This window comes from Littorina saxatilis, linkage group LG1 (genome assembly GCF_037325665.1).
Source record: "Littorina saxatilis isolate snail1 linkage group LG1, US_GU_Lsax_2.0, whole genome shotgun sequence".
In the NCBI taxonomy this organism is placed as follows: Eukaryota; Metazoa; Mollusca; class Gastropoda; order Littorinimorpha; family Littorinidae; genus Littorina; species Littorina saxatilis.
The window spans coordinates 101104096-101122157 of NC_090245.1; the positions used below are offsets into that span (position 1 = coordinate 101104096).

The 18062-nt window shown below is 38.8% G+C and overlaps 1 protein-coding gene across 3 annotated transcripts in view; it reads left to right on the forward strand.

The window, feature by feature from the left end:
• The first annotated feature begins 2384 nt into the window (after window positions 1–2384).
• The window catches only part of LOC138947480 (phospholipid-transporting ATPase ID-like), an 87555-nt gene continuing 71877 nt past the window's right edge, over window positions 2385–18062 (forward strand). For 2 of the 3 annotated variants that reach the window (XM_070318963.1, XM_070318958.1), the window contains exons 1-3: window positions 6330–6822; window positions 14837–14899; window positions 16465–16520. In XM_070318963.1, coding sequence (XP_070175064.1) covers window positions 16487–16520 — 34 coding nt within the window. In that variant the 5' untranslated portion in view covers window positions 6330–6822; window positions 14837–14899; window positions 16465–16486. Of the gene's footprint in view, window positions 2696–6329; window positions 6823–14836; window positions 14900–16464; window positions 16521–18062 lie in introns of those variants that run through there. The other variant, XM_070318972.1, reaches the window with a different exon arrangement.

The following is an 18062-nucleotide window of genomic DNA, read 5'->3' on the forward strand; positions in this document are numbered from 1 at the left end:
AATCGATGTCAAACGCACCATAAGACCATATAATGACGATATGTCACCATGCGCGGACCATAATACATGCATTACAGCTTGTTCTAGCCTCTGAAAAAGTGAGGATGTCAACAAAGCCGCGGTGTTAGCTCCCTTGCATCAACGTTACATGTGTTGCCAAATCTATAAATAGGACGATCCAGATCAAAATGAAAATTAACATATCTCAACATTGAAGGGGTCCTAGACCACAATATTTTGCAGGGAACTTAATTTAGCATGTCTCCAGCTGTTGGTAAAGCAATTAGCGTGTATAGTCATCGAGTACATAATTATGCCTTTAACATTCATAGGGTCAAATTCGTTCAACCAAATGTTTTTAATTTAAACGTAGAAATTTGCTTCATCCTAAAATCCCTTCCCTTCTCATTCAAGGAACGTATAACCACTCGGTGCACGTTTTCGAAGAAATCGAATTTTGGGGTGAACTCTTTTAAATTTCACCACCAATTTCCTTCACTTGCAAGAAACTGACATGCTTTTCTTCCTTTAAATAAGTGTACTTCTTTAATTTGACCAGGAAACAACATTTCAGTCTGGAGCATATATCGAATCAGAAATCTGAATGCCGGGAGAAAGCTGAACGCGTTACACCGGACAACGATTGAGGAGAGCCATCTCTGAAGCAATTAATGGACAGTATTCTGACTCAGTTTAATATCCCGTCACTACAAAATGAGGATGGGTATGGTTTAGTTACGGCATACGATGCAGTGATTGGAAATGATGCAGTGCTCGTAATACTAGCTCTAACTTACTAATCAGTACATAGTTATGTTGGTATTCATGCATGCATTTAATGTAAACACAATCAATCTGGTAGGCTGACATGGTAATAAACTGCTGACACAGAAAAGTAACCCGAGTTTCCATGTAGAACCGTTCACAAAGAAACCGTTCACGCGAAAGACGGACAGTACCCAATATTGACGGACTGTCGAAACAGACCAATAGCAGAAGATATCATCACACAGTCAGTCAATGTTAGATATATTTCTAATTCTCTGGACATTTTGTATTTACTGTAAAGAAATTACAGAAGTATTTGTCTCAGTTTTGGCTGTTCCATATCCCTCCCTCTGATTATTATTTCTTTTCAGTGTTCACTCTTTTCTTGTACTTTTCAGTATTTTAAAATGTCTTTCCTTTCAAAAAGTCTTTAGTCACTTGTTCAATTAAATTCTGGCATAATTACATTTTCATATATATTTGTTTGTTTTTAAATTTAGATGTTTTTGTTTTTGAAGTGGGGAAGCAATAAAGAGGTCGTCGATATCAAAACTGATATCGACGGAAATGTCGTCGATATCACTTTTGCACTGAGCTCAGTTTTGTCCAACTGACCAATGGAAATCCACGTAACATATGAAATATCAATATTCTACTATATTGCTATTTCATATGTTACGTGGATTTCCATTGGTCAATTGGGCAAAACTGAGCTCAGTGCAAAAGTGATATCGACGACATTTCCGTCGATATCAGTTTTGATATCGACGACCTCTTTATTGCTTCCCCACTTCAAAAACAAAAACACCTAAATTTAAAAACAAACAAATATATATGAAAATGTAATTATCCCACAATTTAGTTGAGCAAGTGACTAAAGACTTTTTGAAAGGAAAGACATTTTAAAATACTGAAAAGTACAAGAAAAGAGTGAACAAAAAGAAATAATAATCAGAGGGAGGGATATGGAACAGCCAAAACTGAGACAAATACTTTTGTAATTTCTTTACAATAAATACAAAATGTCCAGAGAATTAGCAATATATCTAACATTGACTGACTGTGTGATGATATCTTCTGCTATTGGTCTGTTTCGACAGTGATATCAAAATCTCGACCTCCGGTCTCGATTTTGATATCACTGTCTCAACAGACCATAGCAGAAGATATCATCACACAGTCCGTCAATATTGGGTACTATAAAGCACAGTCTCTGTGTGGCAGGGTGGTGGTGGTGGTGGTGGTGTGTGTGTGTGTGTGTTAGTGGGGGGGGGGGGGGTCTGAAACAAGAAGACGGGTAACTTTTCAAAATGATAAAAACAAATAATATAACAAAAATAATAATAAAAGCAGACACATTTACACATTCCAGTGACAAGGGAGGCTATAAGTTTTTTTTTGTTAACGTTTTATTTTCTAAATAAGACAACGTGGCTTCTAATGGCCCTCGACTAAACTGAATTGTTTCGAAAAACTGAGTTCACAAATAACACACATAACAGACAGATACACAAAACAACATCATAAATACATAAGGAAAGCATTAAATAAAGATGTTTACTATTTGTCTGTTTGCGGTTGTCACGCGGGGAGAATCGTGCAGGAAATCACCACTGTTGCACGATTCTCGCACAACTGTGTTGAGTCAGACCCCTTCAACTATCACATTGCGCAATTCACGATAGTTTCTGAGCACACTGACTTTTTAGTTCCCACTCCTATGCAAGCGTACACACAAGATACACTTTATTTCTCAGTTTACTGTCTTAATTCTGTTCTTTATGCGTCGTCGGATTTGTCTGGTCCAGTAATTTTTGTTGTGTGCGGATATATCCGGTTCTGACTGCCTTGCGGGGATATTCATTCACATGGAAAACACCCGATATTCCTGTAAACTCAGTTTGTCTTGCTTCACACCTTTGAGGTGGTAAGTAAACTACGACACCGTGACATCATAGTAAACGTTCTTTATTTGTTTTTCTTATAATACAAGACTGATATTCACTGAAAAATGATGACTGTGAGTATATGAAAGAGGAGACAATACTAGGCTTAACCTGGTTCTCGATCGGCTTTTGAAACAAAAGTGGTGAATATAAAACAGCGTCGACATAAGTAATTAACCCGGTGACCTTACGTCGACGACTTGTAAAATATGTGGTCGTGGTCACAGCGGCCCGCTTATACAATTGTGCGCTCGTCTCTCTCTCTCTCTCTCTCTCTCTCTCTCTCTCTGTCTCTGTCTCTCTCTCTCTCAGTCTCTCTCTCTCTCTCTCTCTCTCTCTCTCTCTGTCAGTCTCTCTCTCTCTCTCTCTCTCTCTCTGTCAGTCTCTCTCTCTCTCTCTCTCTCTGTGTCAGTCTCTCTCTCTCTCTCTCTCTCTCTCTCTCTGTCAGTCTCTCTCTCTGTGTCTCTCTCTCTCTCTGTCAGTCTCTCTCTCTTCTCTCTCTCTCTCTGTCAGTCTCTCTCTCTCTCTCTCTGTCAATCTCTCTCTCTTCTCTCTTTCTCTCTGTCAGTCTCTTTCTCTCTCTCTCTCTTTCTTTCTCTCTCTCTCTTTGTCTCTCTCTCCATAATTGTGCGCTCGTCTCTCTCTCTCTCTCTCTGTCAGTCTCTCTCTCTGTCTCTGTCTCCATAATTATGCGCTCGTCTCTCTCTCTCTCTCTCTCTCTCTCTCTCTCAGTCTCTCTCTCTGTCTCTCTCTCCATAATTGTGCGCTCGTCTCTCTCTCTCTCTCTCTCTGTCAGTCTCTCTCTCTGTCTCTGTCTCTCTCTCTCTCTCTCTGTCAGTCTCTCTCTCTGTCTCTCTCTCCATAATTATGCGCTCGTCTCTCTCTCTCTCTCCATAATTGTGCGCTCGTCTCTCTCTCTCTCTCTCTCCATAATTGTGCGCTCGTCTCTCTCTCTCTCTCCATAATTGTGCGCTCGTCTCTCTCTCTCTCTCTCTCTCTCCACATAATTGTGCGTTCGTCTCTCTCTCTCTCTCTCTCCACATAATTGTGCGTTCGTCTCTCTCTCTCTCTCTCTCTCTCCACATAATTGTGCGCTCGTCTCTCTCTCTCTCTCTCTCTCTCTCTCTCTCTCTTCATAATTGTGCGCTCATTTCTCTCTCTCTCTCCACCCCTCTCTCTCTCTTTAATTAGTCATTGCCAAGTTCAGTGAAAACTGCTAATTTATAATCGGAGTGAAGTACCCAACCCTTATTATGACAACATGAAACTTTTTCTGGTTATGGTTTCCTCTGCACATGATTGCAACACATTGCAGCACCCAGTCAGTCATACGATGCAGATCGGCAGACCTAGACTCAAACAAAACGCTTGGTTAGTCAAAGGCTAAGTGTGTCTCTGTCACGGCCGTGACACACACACACACATGAGGAGGAGCGAACGAGAAGGAAAAAAAGAAATCAAACAAGAATGCAACGAACATTATTTTTCCTCCTCGACATTATGTTTTCCCTTCCGTCTCAGTCCTGAAAAGTGATTCACTCGATCTAAACTGACTTAAAAACCCGAACAAAGGCCGTTTTAGATATCAGAAAGTCAGTTCGAGTCAGTTGACTATCCGTCACAGCACGGTTCTCTTATCAAAGTGGTAGGCTACATGGCAGGTCACAGTTAATCAGCTACACTATTTTTTTTCCGATTAAAAAAACACAACCTTTTTGACCTACCTATCTTGAAATCATTTAATGCAATCTGTTATTGAAGAATATGCTACTCTGCCGCATACGATAGGAAGGATTGTGTTCAGTTATAAACATACCCGTTTTATTTCCACCTGGGCCACAAGCACACGATAACTTGTTATCATTCGCTTGTGCGTGGGCTAGGCTTGGTCGCTTTGACTCATGCACGGCGCTTGACTGCCGGTGTAACACGAAATTTTTACTCCACGAAAAATTTACTCCGGAGTAAATATTTCGTACGAAATTCTTACTCCGAGTACACTTTTCGTACGAGAAAAGAACTCCCCAAGGCACGAAAAAATTACTCCCTCCACGAAATTTTTACTCCCCATTTTTTTTACTTCCAGTAAAAATCTCGTCCGCAAAAATGGGATGCGGGCGAAGGCCCGATAATGCCAATAAGTGATCTCGCGCAAACGAATGTCGCGCTACCCTCCTTCCACCCCTTCCACCACCAAGACTAACAGGGGACAAGGGAGTAAAAATTTCGTACACCTGGCATGGGAAGTTAAATTGCTCGTGTTGGGGTGAAGTAATTTATTCGTTATTTATTCGTCAGGGGAGTAACATTTTTGTACGAAATTTTTACTCGGAACTCACCTGTCTTGGGGAGTAATTTTCTCGCGCAATGGGGGAGTGCTTTTTCGTAAAGGGAGTAACTTTTTCGTACGAAATGTTTACTCCCGGAGTCACGGTAAAAATCTCGTGGGAGTAATTTTCTCGCTGAACTAAACTTAGCTCGGGGACTTTTTTGGGGGACTAAGTTTACGGTAGTATTACTGAAAGGCCATCAACTTCTGGTGTGTGTGTGTGTGTGTGTGTGTGTGTGTGCCGTGTGTGTTTGTGTCTTTAACATCTAGTGAATGGGTTCACACGCGGCACGCACGCTTACCCGCACGCACGCACACACACACTTCACACACACACACACACACACACATCAGTGGCATCATGTAACACACACTCAACGATTTAGGGGAAGGGCCCCTAATATGGACCACTTTTTGTTTATTGCTGATAACTAGCTTGTTTTCTTGCGAAGAAGTTTCATTTTGTGGTTGGTAGTCCTTCTCTCTTAGTTTAACAGTTAAGCCTAATTAGAGTGAAATAGCTTAGATAGACCTTCAGCAAACATTAAATACAGAAAATATCACAAATGGTCCATGTTAGGGCGCCCAATATGGACCAGTGAAGCGGCCTTCACGAATCACTGTAAAAAGCCCCCTATACTTCAAAATAATAAAAAACAGGGATCTATAAGATTGTGTATCGGGCCGATCCGTTAACCCGGTCCACAGGCGGAAGCCGGGTATCGTCCACTGGACTACTACTATCACAGAAAGACTAGGTATCGTCCACTGACTGGACTACAGGCTACTATCACAGAAAGTAGTCCAGTGGACGATACCTTCCGCCTGTCACAGTGCCCGGTCAAGCACACGGGCGGATTAGACTACCAGCCGCAGACTTTGACGTGCATCTCTCACCGGATTCCAACCGGATACATGTGTTACTGGCAACCGGACATATAAGGCCTCCTGGAAAGCACCGGTGTCACGAACTGAAAACTCTGCCTGAACAATCCTTCTCAATGAGGTCAACGCGCATGCGCTTACATGGGGCTCTGACAAGTACACACTGAATCGCTGCCGGATTACACACTTGACTAGAAATAGCACACACACACACACACAAACACACGCACACACGGCAGAGAGAGAGAGAGAGAGAGAGAGAGAGAGAGAGAGAGAGAGAGAGGTCAGTTCGCTTTGAATACTCGAGCAGACGACAAAACTTGCGCAATGTTGCCGCGGATTTAACCAGTCAGTGATTCTCGGACTGTAAAGGATTCAAGACAGATGTGATACACCAGGGCATAGACCAGGGTCATTCTGATCAGTCATCGCTCATGTTGTGGGACTCTTTTCTTTTTCGCCTGTCCTTCGTATAATTGATACTTTGACAATCCATTTTTTGAAGAATCAATGAAATTCTCTGTTTACAGTTGCAAATACTCATTGTTTACAGCTGTACCGTTTGTCGTCACGCCTTTACAGGGAGTAATACGTATGCATGTTAGGACATTGTTACTATTTTGAATAGAAGAAATAACATAATAAACAATGCAGAAAAGGACATTTCACGTTTTTAAGAATATCTATTATATCGGAGTTGTTTGAAACAACAAGCCTTCTTTGCTTGTTGTTCATATTTTTGGTATTGACACACTTCTCAAAGAAACAAAACCTCCCTCTTGCTTCGGGTTTTTGTTTCCGCCCTCATTTGCATATCAAGATGGTGGTGCACTGGAATGACCACTTGCTAGACGCAAGTGTAGTGATAGTGTCCTGACCCGTCCTGATGCCACGGTAAGCATTTGATACCAGTGTTTAGTATCTTCCATCTGTGTATGTCTTGGATTTTATGTGAATAGTATTGTGGATCGTGATAGCTGATTCATTCGTGGATTATTGACGGTGAATTGTGGATGGAGATGGTGAGGTAGAAGAAACGAACACCGGATGCGAAATGTATTGTCAGACCTGAAACGGATTGGGATTTGGACTTACTATTCCTGTGAAAGACTACAGTTTCACCGCATTACTGATTGTTAGTTATACCTTTGGAGTAAACTGGTTCCGTTGGTTTGAATACATTGGACTGAGTGTTGTCGGTCACCATGACATCGAAAAACAGTGAATGAAAACTTACACGTCGACCACTGGCACATTGTAATTTGTATCGTAGAATAACGCAGAGTAAGACAAAAAGTGAAAAACAAGAGGATTGACAATTCTCCTCAGTATTATTTTTGCAATCTGGTGAAGTTATGATGATTAAAACAGGCAACTAGGGGCTGCCAAGTGAATAAGTAAGCAGGAAAATATTACTAAAATAACTATGTTTGCAGGCTAATGAGTATACACTGTATGTCAATTGTCATTGTGTATACCATGCATGTATTGTCTGTTTACTAGCAATACCACAGAACCAATGTTGTATTATCCAGGTTTCCCAATTGCTTCGTTTTCGGCCGATTTATGTGGAGCACGTGATGTGCACAAAAAATATTGGCGGTTTAGAAGTGTCGTCTGCGCAATGATCACGGCGGCTTTCTTGACCGCCAAGGACGACTGCGCACGTTGTGAGACATCATTTGTTAGACCTCAATAGGTAACTTTGTAGTACAGATAACTTCTCAGCAACATAGAAAACATGACTATTACTATTAGTATTATCCTTTCCATCAGGGATTCCAAATTTTTATGCAGCATGTGGTGTAAAGAAGATCTACATTTGTAAAAAAATAATGTACAGTGTATTTTCGGTGGATTTATCGTAGGATATGGTCATTTGGAAATGCAGCAAAACTAGAGATTGAAGTCATGATACTGCAACAGAAAGGTTGAAATAGTCTGGTACGGTGTACATCCTACATCACCATACAGTACAGTTATGCTTTTATTTCAGCAAACTTAACATTACCATTAGTTGGTGTCCCTGTTTATTGATGAGTTTAGGGAAGGTTAATCACTTAATGATGGATGAATTTAATTCATCAGAGCTTGGCATTGGCATTCTAAAGGAGTGCCGTGATAAGTCTTACGCGGACAGACTCAAATACTTAGACCTCCACTCTCTGAAGGGAAGGAGGACAAGGGGTGACCTAATACAAACATATAGAATTATAAATGGGGTGGATGATATTGACATGCACAAAATATTCACATTCAAGCAGACAGACAACACCAGAAACAGCCAGGGAAAAATCTTTGTTCAACACTATAAGACTAACAAGCGCAAGTTTTCGTTTTCTCATAGAGTTGCTAACAATTGGAATGCACTACCCACTAACATAAATTTCGCACCCACAGTAGACGCCTTCAAAAACTTCTTGGACAATTCTCCAAAATTTCTTAACCTTTTTTATGACTTTGATTGAAAGCACTGAAAGAATATGGATTTAGGCATGCAAAGTATCTGACAAAGAAGGGGCACCAATAAGGCCTCGCGGCCTTCGGCTAACAAATATAGCCGCCCCTACATACTACTACTACTACTACTATTGCTAAACACAAAATTTAAAAGCTAGAGTCATCTTGTACACGGTACTTGTGAGTGTACAAGTACTATAAGTAACCACACTTTAAAAATACCAAGAGTCCTTGCAGTGAGATTGCATGTTTCTATGTCTGGATGTTCCCAGTATGAGAGAAAGATCATGCATTCTGCTGAGTTGTTAATACCCAGTGGCATGTCACTTGTAAACCGAAGCTCATCAACTCACTGACTAACTGCCTCATTCGCTTCTCATTGTGGCATGTCGATTAGCAATTAGCATGAGGGTTCGACGGGCGCAGTGGCTTGGTGGTAAGACGTCGGCCTCTTAATCAGGAGGTCGTGAGTTCGAATCCCGGTCGCTGCCGCCTGGTGGGTTAAGAATGGAGATTTTTCCGATCTCCCAGGTCAGCTTATGTGCAGACCTGCTAGTGACTTAACCCCCTTCGTGTGTACACGCAAGCACAAGACCAAGTTCGCACGGAAAAGATCCTGTAATCCATGTCAGAGTTCGGTGGGTCATGGAAACACGAAAATACCCAGCATGCCTACTCAACGAAAGCGGAGTGAAGCTGACTATGCTCTCAGAGTCAGAGTATAGTGTGGGGAACCCAAATGGGCAAACGAGCTCACACGTAACCAGACAATTCTGGAACGCTGAAGAAGAAGCATGAGGGTTCATAGGTGCCTACCCCTCCTATGTGCGTGTGCTGGTTGTTGTTTTATTTAGAGAATGACAGAGCTCAAAAGTTTTTTGTTTTTTTTATCAAAAGAGAAAGAAAAGTGGCAGATTTTGATTCATTTCCGGTTCCCTGCAGTTAGTTACATTTAAAATGTAAAAACATAAAATATGTAGCATTCATTAGTTTACAATTAACACTTATTATGTTTTTAAGAGACAGACAAAATCGCTTTGAGTCTTTGACATTTTTTTGGTGGTATTGTAGGAGTAGGACTCTTCATTCACTACATGGAGACTGATGATTTGACCTAATAACCTTTTTGTCAGTCCCCATAGAATTTCCATGACATTTTGACAGACCAAATTGACATATTTGATAAAATGATACTGTAAGAAAAATGTTCAGATAATTGATTAGTTATCTGAATCAGCATAGCTAAAGGGTGTCTCACTAATTAGCTGCTAATTGGTGGGCAGGGTAATGACTAATGTACATCCTTGTGCAGAAATATTATATGTTTACTTAGTTAATTCTAAACTGAGATGACAGCTGCAGAGACTTGAATTAAAGAAAAATGTTTTCAGTATTTTCAAAGGGAATACCCCATGAAAAAAAACCACTGATTTCTGGTCATGTAGTGGAGGCAAGTGGCAATATCTTAAGTGATCGTGCCAGTTTTTTTAAACTGGTATCAACCAAAAGGCAAGAGGAGTACATCAAACTATAAACGGTCACTTGGTCAAACTCTCAACAACAGGTCAAACTAAGTTCATAAGTTGTACATGTAATGGCAAAGCATTCCGGCTTTGTTTTTTGTACGAAAACCTGTCAATTTTTTTTTTATATATATTTTTTTTTATATATATATATTTTTTTTTCTCTCTCTTCCTCTGCTAAGAGATTTTAACAAATCTCGGAAGAAAGTCTCTGCTGACTTTCAATTGTTTCTTTCACAATTTCTGATGTTTTATATATATGGCCTTAAGTCTGAAATGGTGTCCACAGCTGAAATAGCTGTGCAACCTTGGCTCTAACCTGATTTGTACATCAAAGAAAAATAAAATCCTTGTAAAGATTAATGAGACTTGTAAAAAAAAGTATGAAGTACACACCTAGAGAAACATTGTGTGCTCAGTTGTTGTTTTTAATGAAAATGTCGCCATTATCTGAAGTCAGCAGCACTACATTTTGGCCATTTTTTGTGACATGACCTTACAGCATATTGAAACATGGTCTACTCTGTCATATTTATGGGACAGAATGTCATGAATGACTTTTCACTGAGCCAGTAAAACTCAAATGTACCTTTGACAAAGCAAAGTTTTTGAATTTTGTCAGTGAGCCTGCAGAAAATGGGGAGACAAAATTTCACAGAAAGTTCATAACTATTTCCGTAAGACTTCATTTTTGTTCACTGATCAGCTCTAAATAATAATTAAAGATTGAAACCTGATATATTTTTGTAAAAAAGTATTTTACAGTATGTTTTGCAGAGGTATAAAACATAAAAAGGGTTGTTTGACTTGTTTTTGCATGTTCAAAAGTAGTTTGAAGTTTACGTGCAGATTTTCTTGTGAAAAAAGAGTTATGAACTTTCCAACCTTTTGCCTTATAAAAAGAGTAAATTGACTGGTTGGGGAACACCTAGCTTTGTAATGCATTTGGATCCACTAGCAGCAGTCACACTGAAAGTTTGCATCAAGTTCATTCATTGGTGTTTGAGTAATTGAGAAATAAAAAATTCTTGTGAGAAAGTTATGAACTTTCCTACTATCTCCACTGAGAGTGTTTTTTGTCCTTAAATGCTAGCCATGAAAGTTAAGGTTGTAGTGGAACAGCAATTTTGCATATAAAAGTACATTAGATTTAGATACTAAGCAATTTTTGTCACTAAAGTCAAGCAGTATGCTTTAGTTAGCCATTTTCTCTGTGTCTTGCACACTATTTTTATGTGAGAGTTACTAACTCATGTCAAAACCCAAAATATATGTAAAATGACTATTTTCAGTTTCCAAATTACACTGTACCATGATTTTCATCACAAAAAGAATCTACTGGCTGCTGACTGTTTCTTTCTGAAGTACTTAGCCGTTTTGTCATGAAGTTCATAACTTCACATAACTCAAGCTCATTTTTCAAGGGCGTGTTTAAAATAATGCCTTGTTAATAGCAAAAGAGTACATTTGACTTTATCTGGACATTTTGTAAGAAGTTTTCTGAATATCAACCCTCAAAATTACATTTTGATAATTCCAGCATGAATCTGGGTTGACTGCACGGTGTACATAACTTCACATCAACTGACCCTCAGCCCCACGGTGTGAAGTTATGAACACATGCCATGAGTATGATTTATACACAATAATTAATTTACTACACTAAATCACTACCTCAAATGATGTGCTGCTCTTCTCCAGAGTAGGCTGTTACAGTTTGATGTCATTTTTATTTTAATTTACCAGCAGATTTTAGTACGTAGCTTTTCAGTTAAATAAATGATGTGAAGTTATGAACACACAGTCAGCTGACATAAACACTAACTAAATAATGATTTCGGTAACAGTTTTCATGACTGAGTTTGGTTAAGTAAATCATTAAGTTGTTTAGAATTATTTGCAAGAGACTTTAGTTAGTTATTTTAGTATAAATGTGTGATTGATGTGAAGTTATGAACTTTCACAAGTTTCAAACAATTTGTTTTATTTTGGCAATTAAAATCTGATTTTGTAATATAAGTGCAGCTTTAGCCTATACTATAACTCTGTGTTCTCAGTTTGTCATTGTTTTGCAAATATATTATACAGTAACTGTACTAGAGACCAACATAACAAAAATTCTTGTGAAGTTATGCGCACGCTCACATTTTATAATTTTTGTTATCGTTTGTTTTCACAAATGTTTTACTTTTATTACTTAGTTGTATGTTGATTACAAAGAGTAGCTGGAGAGAAAATAAGATGACATATGCACTTTCTTACTTTGGTTTGAATTAGCCATAGTTTGTGATGTCACGGTGTGAAGTTATGAACTCCTAGGACATTCTAAAAAAACTTTCAGTTTCTGCCAACTCTTTGAGTCAGACAAACATTTTGGTGTATTGAAATCCTTTTGATGGTACTTTTCAAGCACATTTTGCACAAAAACAGCAAAATTGTAGATTTATTTATAACTCATGCCAATATTTGCTGTGAAAAAATTGTGACAATATTAATTTCTATAAATAATACAGGTAACCAAAAAATCTTCTCCACACTTCATCTTCAAAAATTACCTTCATGTTTCAGCTTACCTTTTTCAGATTAAAAAACAAAACAAATTGTTTCCTGCCTGTATAAATTAAATTTATTATACCAATAAAAGTAAATTATGTGAAGTTATGAACTTCCCATTAATGGAGTTCACATCTGCATCATGCGTGGCCAAAACAAGTTTAACTTGCTTGAAATGCAAAGTAATTTGCTGTAGCAATTTGCTCAGATGTCTAAAACAGACCCAATACATGTAGCAACAATGATTTAACAAGTCTAAATTTTGTGACGGTGTGAAGTTATGAACTCCTGCAAACTTTTAAACCTGAATCTGTGAAGTGATCAAACATGAGTTTTCTTAAATCATAGCTGTTCCTTGCGTATTTATGCTCTAAAATACATCTCTATTTTCAAAACAAAGAAAATGTTCATTTTTAAAATTGATTTTGTATGTCACAAAAATGGACACCTATTCTGACTTTGGGCCATATATATATATATATATATATGTGCAGTCAAAGCCTGACTAGTTTTCATTTCATTTACTCTATTATCCCAATGCTGCGAAATTTGGGTGGTTTCCTCCAAGTGGAATTACAGCTATCAGCAATAAGAGTCGCGCTACCCAGGTGTGTGTGTGTGTTTTAGGTGTAGTCAGCCACCTGCTCTAATGGCAAAATGACCGAGTGCCACTGTGGTGACACAGCGGTGGAACATCATACATGTATGGATACCATATCACATAAAGTTGACCTGTCCATCCCTACCTGGATTCGAACTCTTGACCTTAGGATCACAAGTCCAGTGCTCTGCAAACTGGGCTACCATTACCAGGCCCCCAAAGCTAATTAGTTAGCAAATTCATGTCCAATATTGTCACACAAAATTTGTTTAAATTAAAAACAACAGAATATGTGGTTGACGCAAACACTAAAATGCTCTTTAGTTGATATACATTTTCACTGGTAAAGGCAAGTTGACAACATTGATTTTGTTGCACTTACTGAACTTTATAGAAGCAGAACTCTGCTTTAAACCAAAACAAATATTTAACAGCTCCTTCCTTTACTTGTGGACTTCTTTCCTCATTAACAAGTTTTTGCCTTTTGTCTTCTGAGGTGTCTACCTGAACTTAATATTGCTGCACACGGTTTTTCATGACTATCCAGTACAGGTATTACTACTTTTGCAAGTGTGCATTTCAGTTGATGAAAAAGTTGCAAAGTTATATATCTCGTGTAATTTGTGAAATAAAAATTAGGAGTATTTACGCAGAACTTTGCATTCCAAATTAAAGATCAGCTGTGTTTTGCTGTCTGTCATCATCACCTTACGTCTTTCCTTTTAATGACAGCCTTGTCATCATTGTATTTAAGTCTCTCTGCACAGAAGTCAGCAACTTACCGCGAAGAGTTGATGTGAGGTGAGACGGACTACTTCAGGTGTACCGCTGCAGCTGTTACCGCCATCCTTTTAGGTAGTGTTCAGAAGGGTGATGGATGAATTGAAAGTTGGCCAATATAGATCAATATGTATGGTCATATATGTATTGACATGGCATGCGTCATGTGGCAGGGACATATTCCCTGCTACCATTAATCCTCTGACAGTTGCTTTTTTGTGCTATTGTGTCCATTTGATTTGTTTGACTTCTGTTGACCTGAATCAGAGCGGAAAAATGTTGATGCAAATGCAAAGGAAACAAAGTGAAGAAATTAATTTCAGCATTCACAGGGAGGAGAAAAGAGAGAAAAGATACTTATGGAAGAAAAAGTAAGTTATTTGGGAAATGAGAGGGTGGAAACGCAGTGTATTTTCCATGAACTGTTGCATTTTGGACTATTGGTGAGCAGGAGCATTTTGATGATAAAGATGCTTGGGGGGTTATTTGAGAAACTTTGTGTGTGTATCTAGGCTAAATTCCACAGTGCATGAGGTGCCCTAAAATACCTCAGAACGTTCAACACGCACACAGATATATTCACACAAAAGAAAATGTGCAAAAGGTGAAAAAGAAGAAAGAAAAAAAAGAAGTACATGACGACTCTACCTCTAGACAAACAGCATACCAAAAGGATTAAGCTCAACAACAACAACAACACTGTTCTTTCAAAGTTTCAAAGTGATGTTACTGTTGGAGGAATACCCCTTTGATAAGAAAGTCCTTGTATAGTCATAAGGTCAAGACTAGAGGATTTGTAACCAGCAACAGAAACACTTAAACAGGGAGCTGTATCATCCGCCCTTTAGCTAAGAGGTCTCTCTAAGTACCCTAAAAACGGAGCTAAATTGTGACACCAGCCTTTCATGGCTGCTCAAGATTTGGTTGAGTGAAGACTGGACAATGGCAGGTTTTATGACTTGAGTGAAATGAGTGTTTATTTTCCTTTCAGATGACATGAGGGAATGCGTTCCACACAAACAGGGAAGCACAGAGCAGACAGTAAAGTAGCAAGGTATGTTCGATTAGTTGTGTCATGGTATTATTATGTAATCGCTATTGTGGGTTTTGTGTGTATGTATGTATACACATTGTGTGTGTGCATGCTTGTGTGAATTATCTACGTAACCAGTGTGGTCAAATTTAACCACGTGAACTGTCCTTGATGGCAGTACAGTGCATGCTTATGTACGGCTTACATTACGCCTGTAGAGGCCAGCATTTGTTTTCTGTTAAAAAAGTAAACCTGACCATCACTGCCCTCCCCCCCCCCCCCCTTCCCAATTTCTTGCTAAGGCCAAAATAAAAAATAGGTGTGGTTACGGTAACATAGCCAAAAAAAATAGGGTAGGAAGGTAGGCAATCACTTTTTTTTTTAAAACTTTTTTTTCTAATGTGTACAAATTAAACCTACTTGACAGGGAAATAAGTGTGCGACTCGGGCGCTTTCGCTTTCATTGCGTTTTCTGGATTCCTTTTTTTTCTTTTTTTGACAAATGTAATAAAAAGTTATAGGGTCGGCCCCTAAAAATAGGGTAGGTCGGGTTACCGTAACCACACCTATTTTTTTTTAGGCCTAACCAACTGTTTGTGGACATGATTTAGTCATTTTACAAGGCACAGTTATTTCCTTCAACTTAAAGTGGTGCAGTCTATTTGTTTTGTATGTTTGTTGTTTATCTATTTATACTTGTATGTTATTTATTTGACACAAAGGAAAACTGTAAATTAAATCTTTGTGGCGTATTTGGATAGGATTAAGTGATAGTAAGACGCAGAACTCCTTTAGACTTTTGTGTTTGAAGCCATGATTTTGTGGAGAAGGTGCATGATCACACAAAAGGTACATAACTCAATAATCAGTACAGTACAGAACTACTTTTACATGCACGGAACAATTCAAAAGTGTGTGTGTGTATGTGTGTGCATGCTTGCGCGTTTGAGTGTGTACATGTATGCTTTAAATAATGAGCATGAGAGCTGATAATGCAACACTTCCTTGCCTCTGAGAAAAAAACATCCCTATACCTTGTCTTGGATTTTGATGGGGGCATTCTGCCATTCATAATTAAGCAGAGTTGCTCTTTAATGTTTCTCCCGCAGTGGGGCACTGCGGTTATGAAATTAAAGGCCCCTCCTGTTTTTGGAACCGCAGGAGCTTTCTAGTTTGCTGTTAGGTAGATTTTTGGTTCCTCTTTCCTGTCATGCTCTCTTTTTCTTCATGAATTCTTTTCTTTTTTCTGCCTTCTTGCTCATTCACCTGTATTTTTTCCAAAAATCTCTTCTCTTGCCGCTTGTCTCGCGATTCATGTATAGTTTAATCTGTTAGTGTTCTGATGTAAGTCCAGCAGTAGATAGGTTAAGCCTATTTTAACATACTGGAAACTGGTAATCTTCCAGTAGGTATTAATTTAGTTTTACTAAAGCCTGCTGGGACACAAGTAATGGGTTAGTGCATTTGTAAACAGGAATCGCTTGACAAGTGGCCCCCTTCATCCCCCCCTTCCTCGTCCTGATATGGCTCTGCGTAGTCGGCTGGACGTTAAGCAACAAACAAACAAACAAACTTTAATGTTTCAGCCAGCCTGCCAGATAACTAACCATGAAGCCATGCTGGGCCAAGGAAAAACCACCTGGTAAGTGTTTTCTTTTTTGTTTTGTAGAAAAGTATCCGAATGAAAGGGTCATCAACAGACCTTAACAAGCACTGTCATCAACAGACCTTAACAAGCACTGTCATCAACAGACCTTAACAAGCACTGTCATCAACAGACCTTAACAAGCACTGTCATCAACAGACCTTAACAAGCACTGTCATCAACAGACCTTAACAAGCACTGTCATCAACAGACCTTAACAAGCACTGTCATCAACAGACCTTAACAAGCACTGTCATCAACAGACCTTAACAAGCACTGTCATCAACAGACCTTAACAAGCACTGTCATCAACAGACCTTAACAAGCACTGTCATAAAGGAAAACTGTATTTTAAGCCGCTCATTTTAGCTATGAAGACAGTGGCCTCTAATTATGGTCTTTTATAACTTTGGATTTAAAAAGGAATTGAGACACGTTGATTTATACCTCTGCAATGGTTTCACTGTATAACCTCTTATTTGGATTGCCGATACAGTGACCCCACCCCTCCTTTAAAATCCCTTGATTTAATTCTTTACTAAAGACTTCCCTGTTTTAACTTTAAGACACTATTTTCTCACATTTTCTTTTCATAACATCAGTAAATTTACCTGCATTTTTAGACTGACTCTCGTTTAAAATTTAAGGCCTGATTTTCTCACATTTTTGGAAGTCTTGAAAGTAAAGGGAGGAGGTACCACTGTATAAGGTTTCATGAGGAAACCCCCCACACACCTGGGAACCCATACGATTTTGCCGTATTTTGTACGCATGATTGTCTAGAATACGATCAGTACGGTCAGTGGATAATAAATACGACGAGAAACTTTCCTAGACTACTTTTCTTCACAAACGCACCCCGAACCCGATCCAGTATTTTGACACATGATCAGTATAAACATTGAAAGAAGCATTTGTTTTAAATGTTTCGGTAAACTTAATTAACTGTGCGAAGGACGCATGCGAAGCATGTTTGAATCATAGATGTTAAATGCTGTGTGGAGTACGCTCATTTTTCTGAAAATACACCAAGTTTGTTTGAGAATACTCCAAGTGCAAAACAGGGGTTCCCAGGTCTGCCCCCATGTTCTAAACCAAAACCTTTTTTTACTAATATTTTATAAGGATGGTCTGTGTTGTGTGTTTAATGATGCTGAGAGTGATCAGTATAATGCTCACAAAACAGAAACCCAAAAAACAACAGCAAAAAACTGAACACATTAGTCATTACTAAGAATAAAAAGAAGGAAAAACAAGCAGCAAAGGAAAAAGGTCAAGTTATGCACACCACTGTTACTGGAGAGGAAATGACTGACTTTTGTACATTTCTTGTCACTGAAATTTGTGCATGTGTGGATAGAGGTTACCTTCCTGGGTAAACTACTTCCTGGGTAAACTACTTCCTGGGTAAACTACAGTGGAACCCCACTTTTGAGACCTTAGAAACAAAATCTGAGAAAATTAGGTCTTAAAAAGGAGTGAGTCTTAAATTGGGGGTAAATTTACAGAGGTTTTGAATAGAAAGTCTGAGAAAGCAGG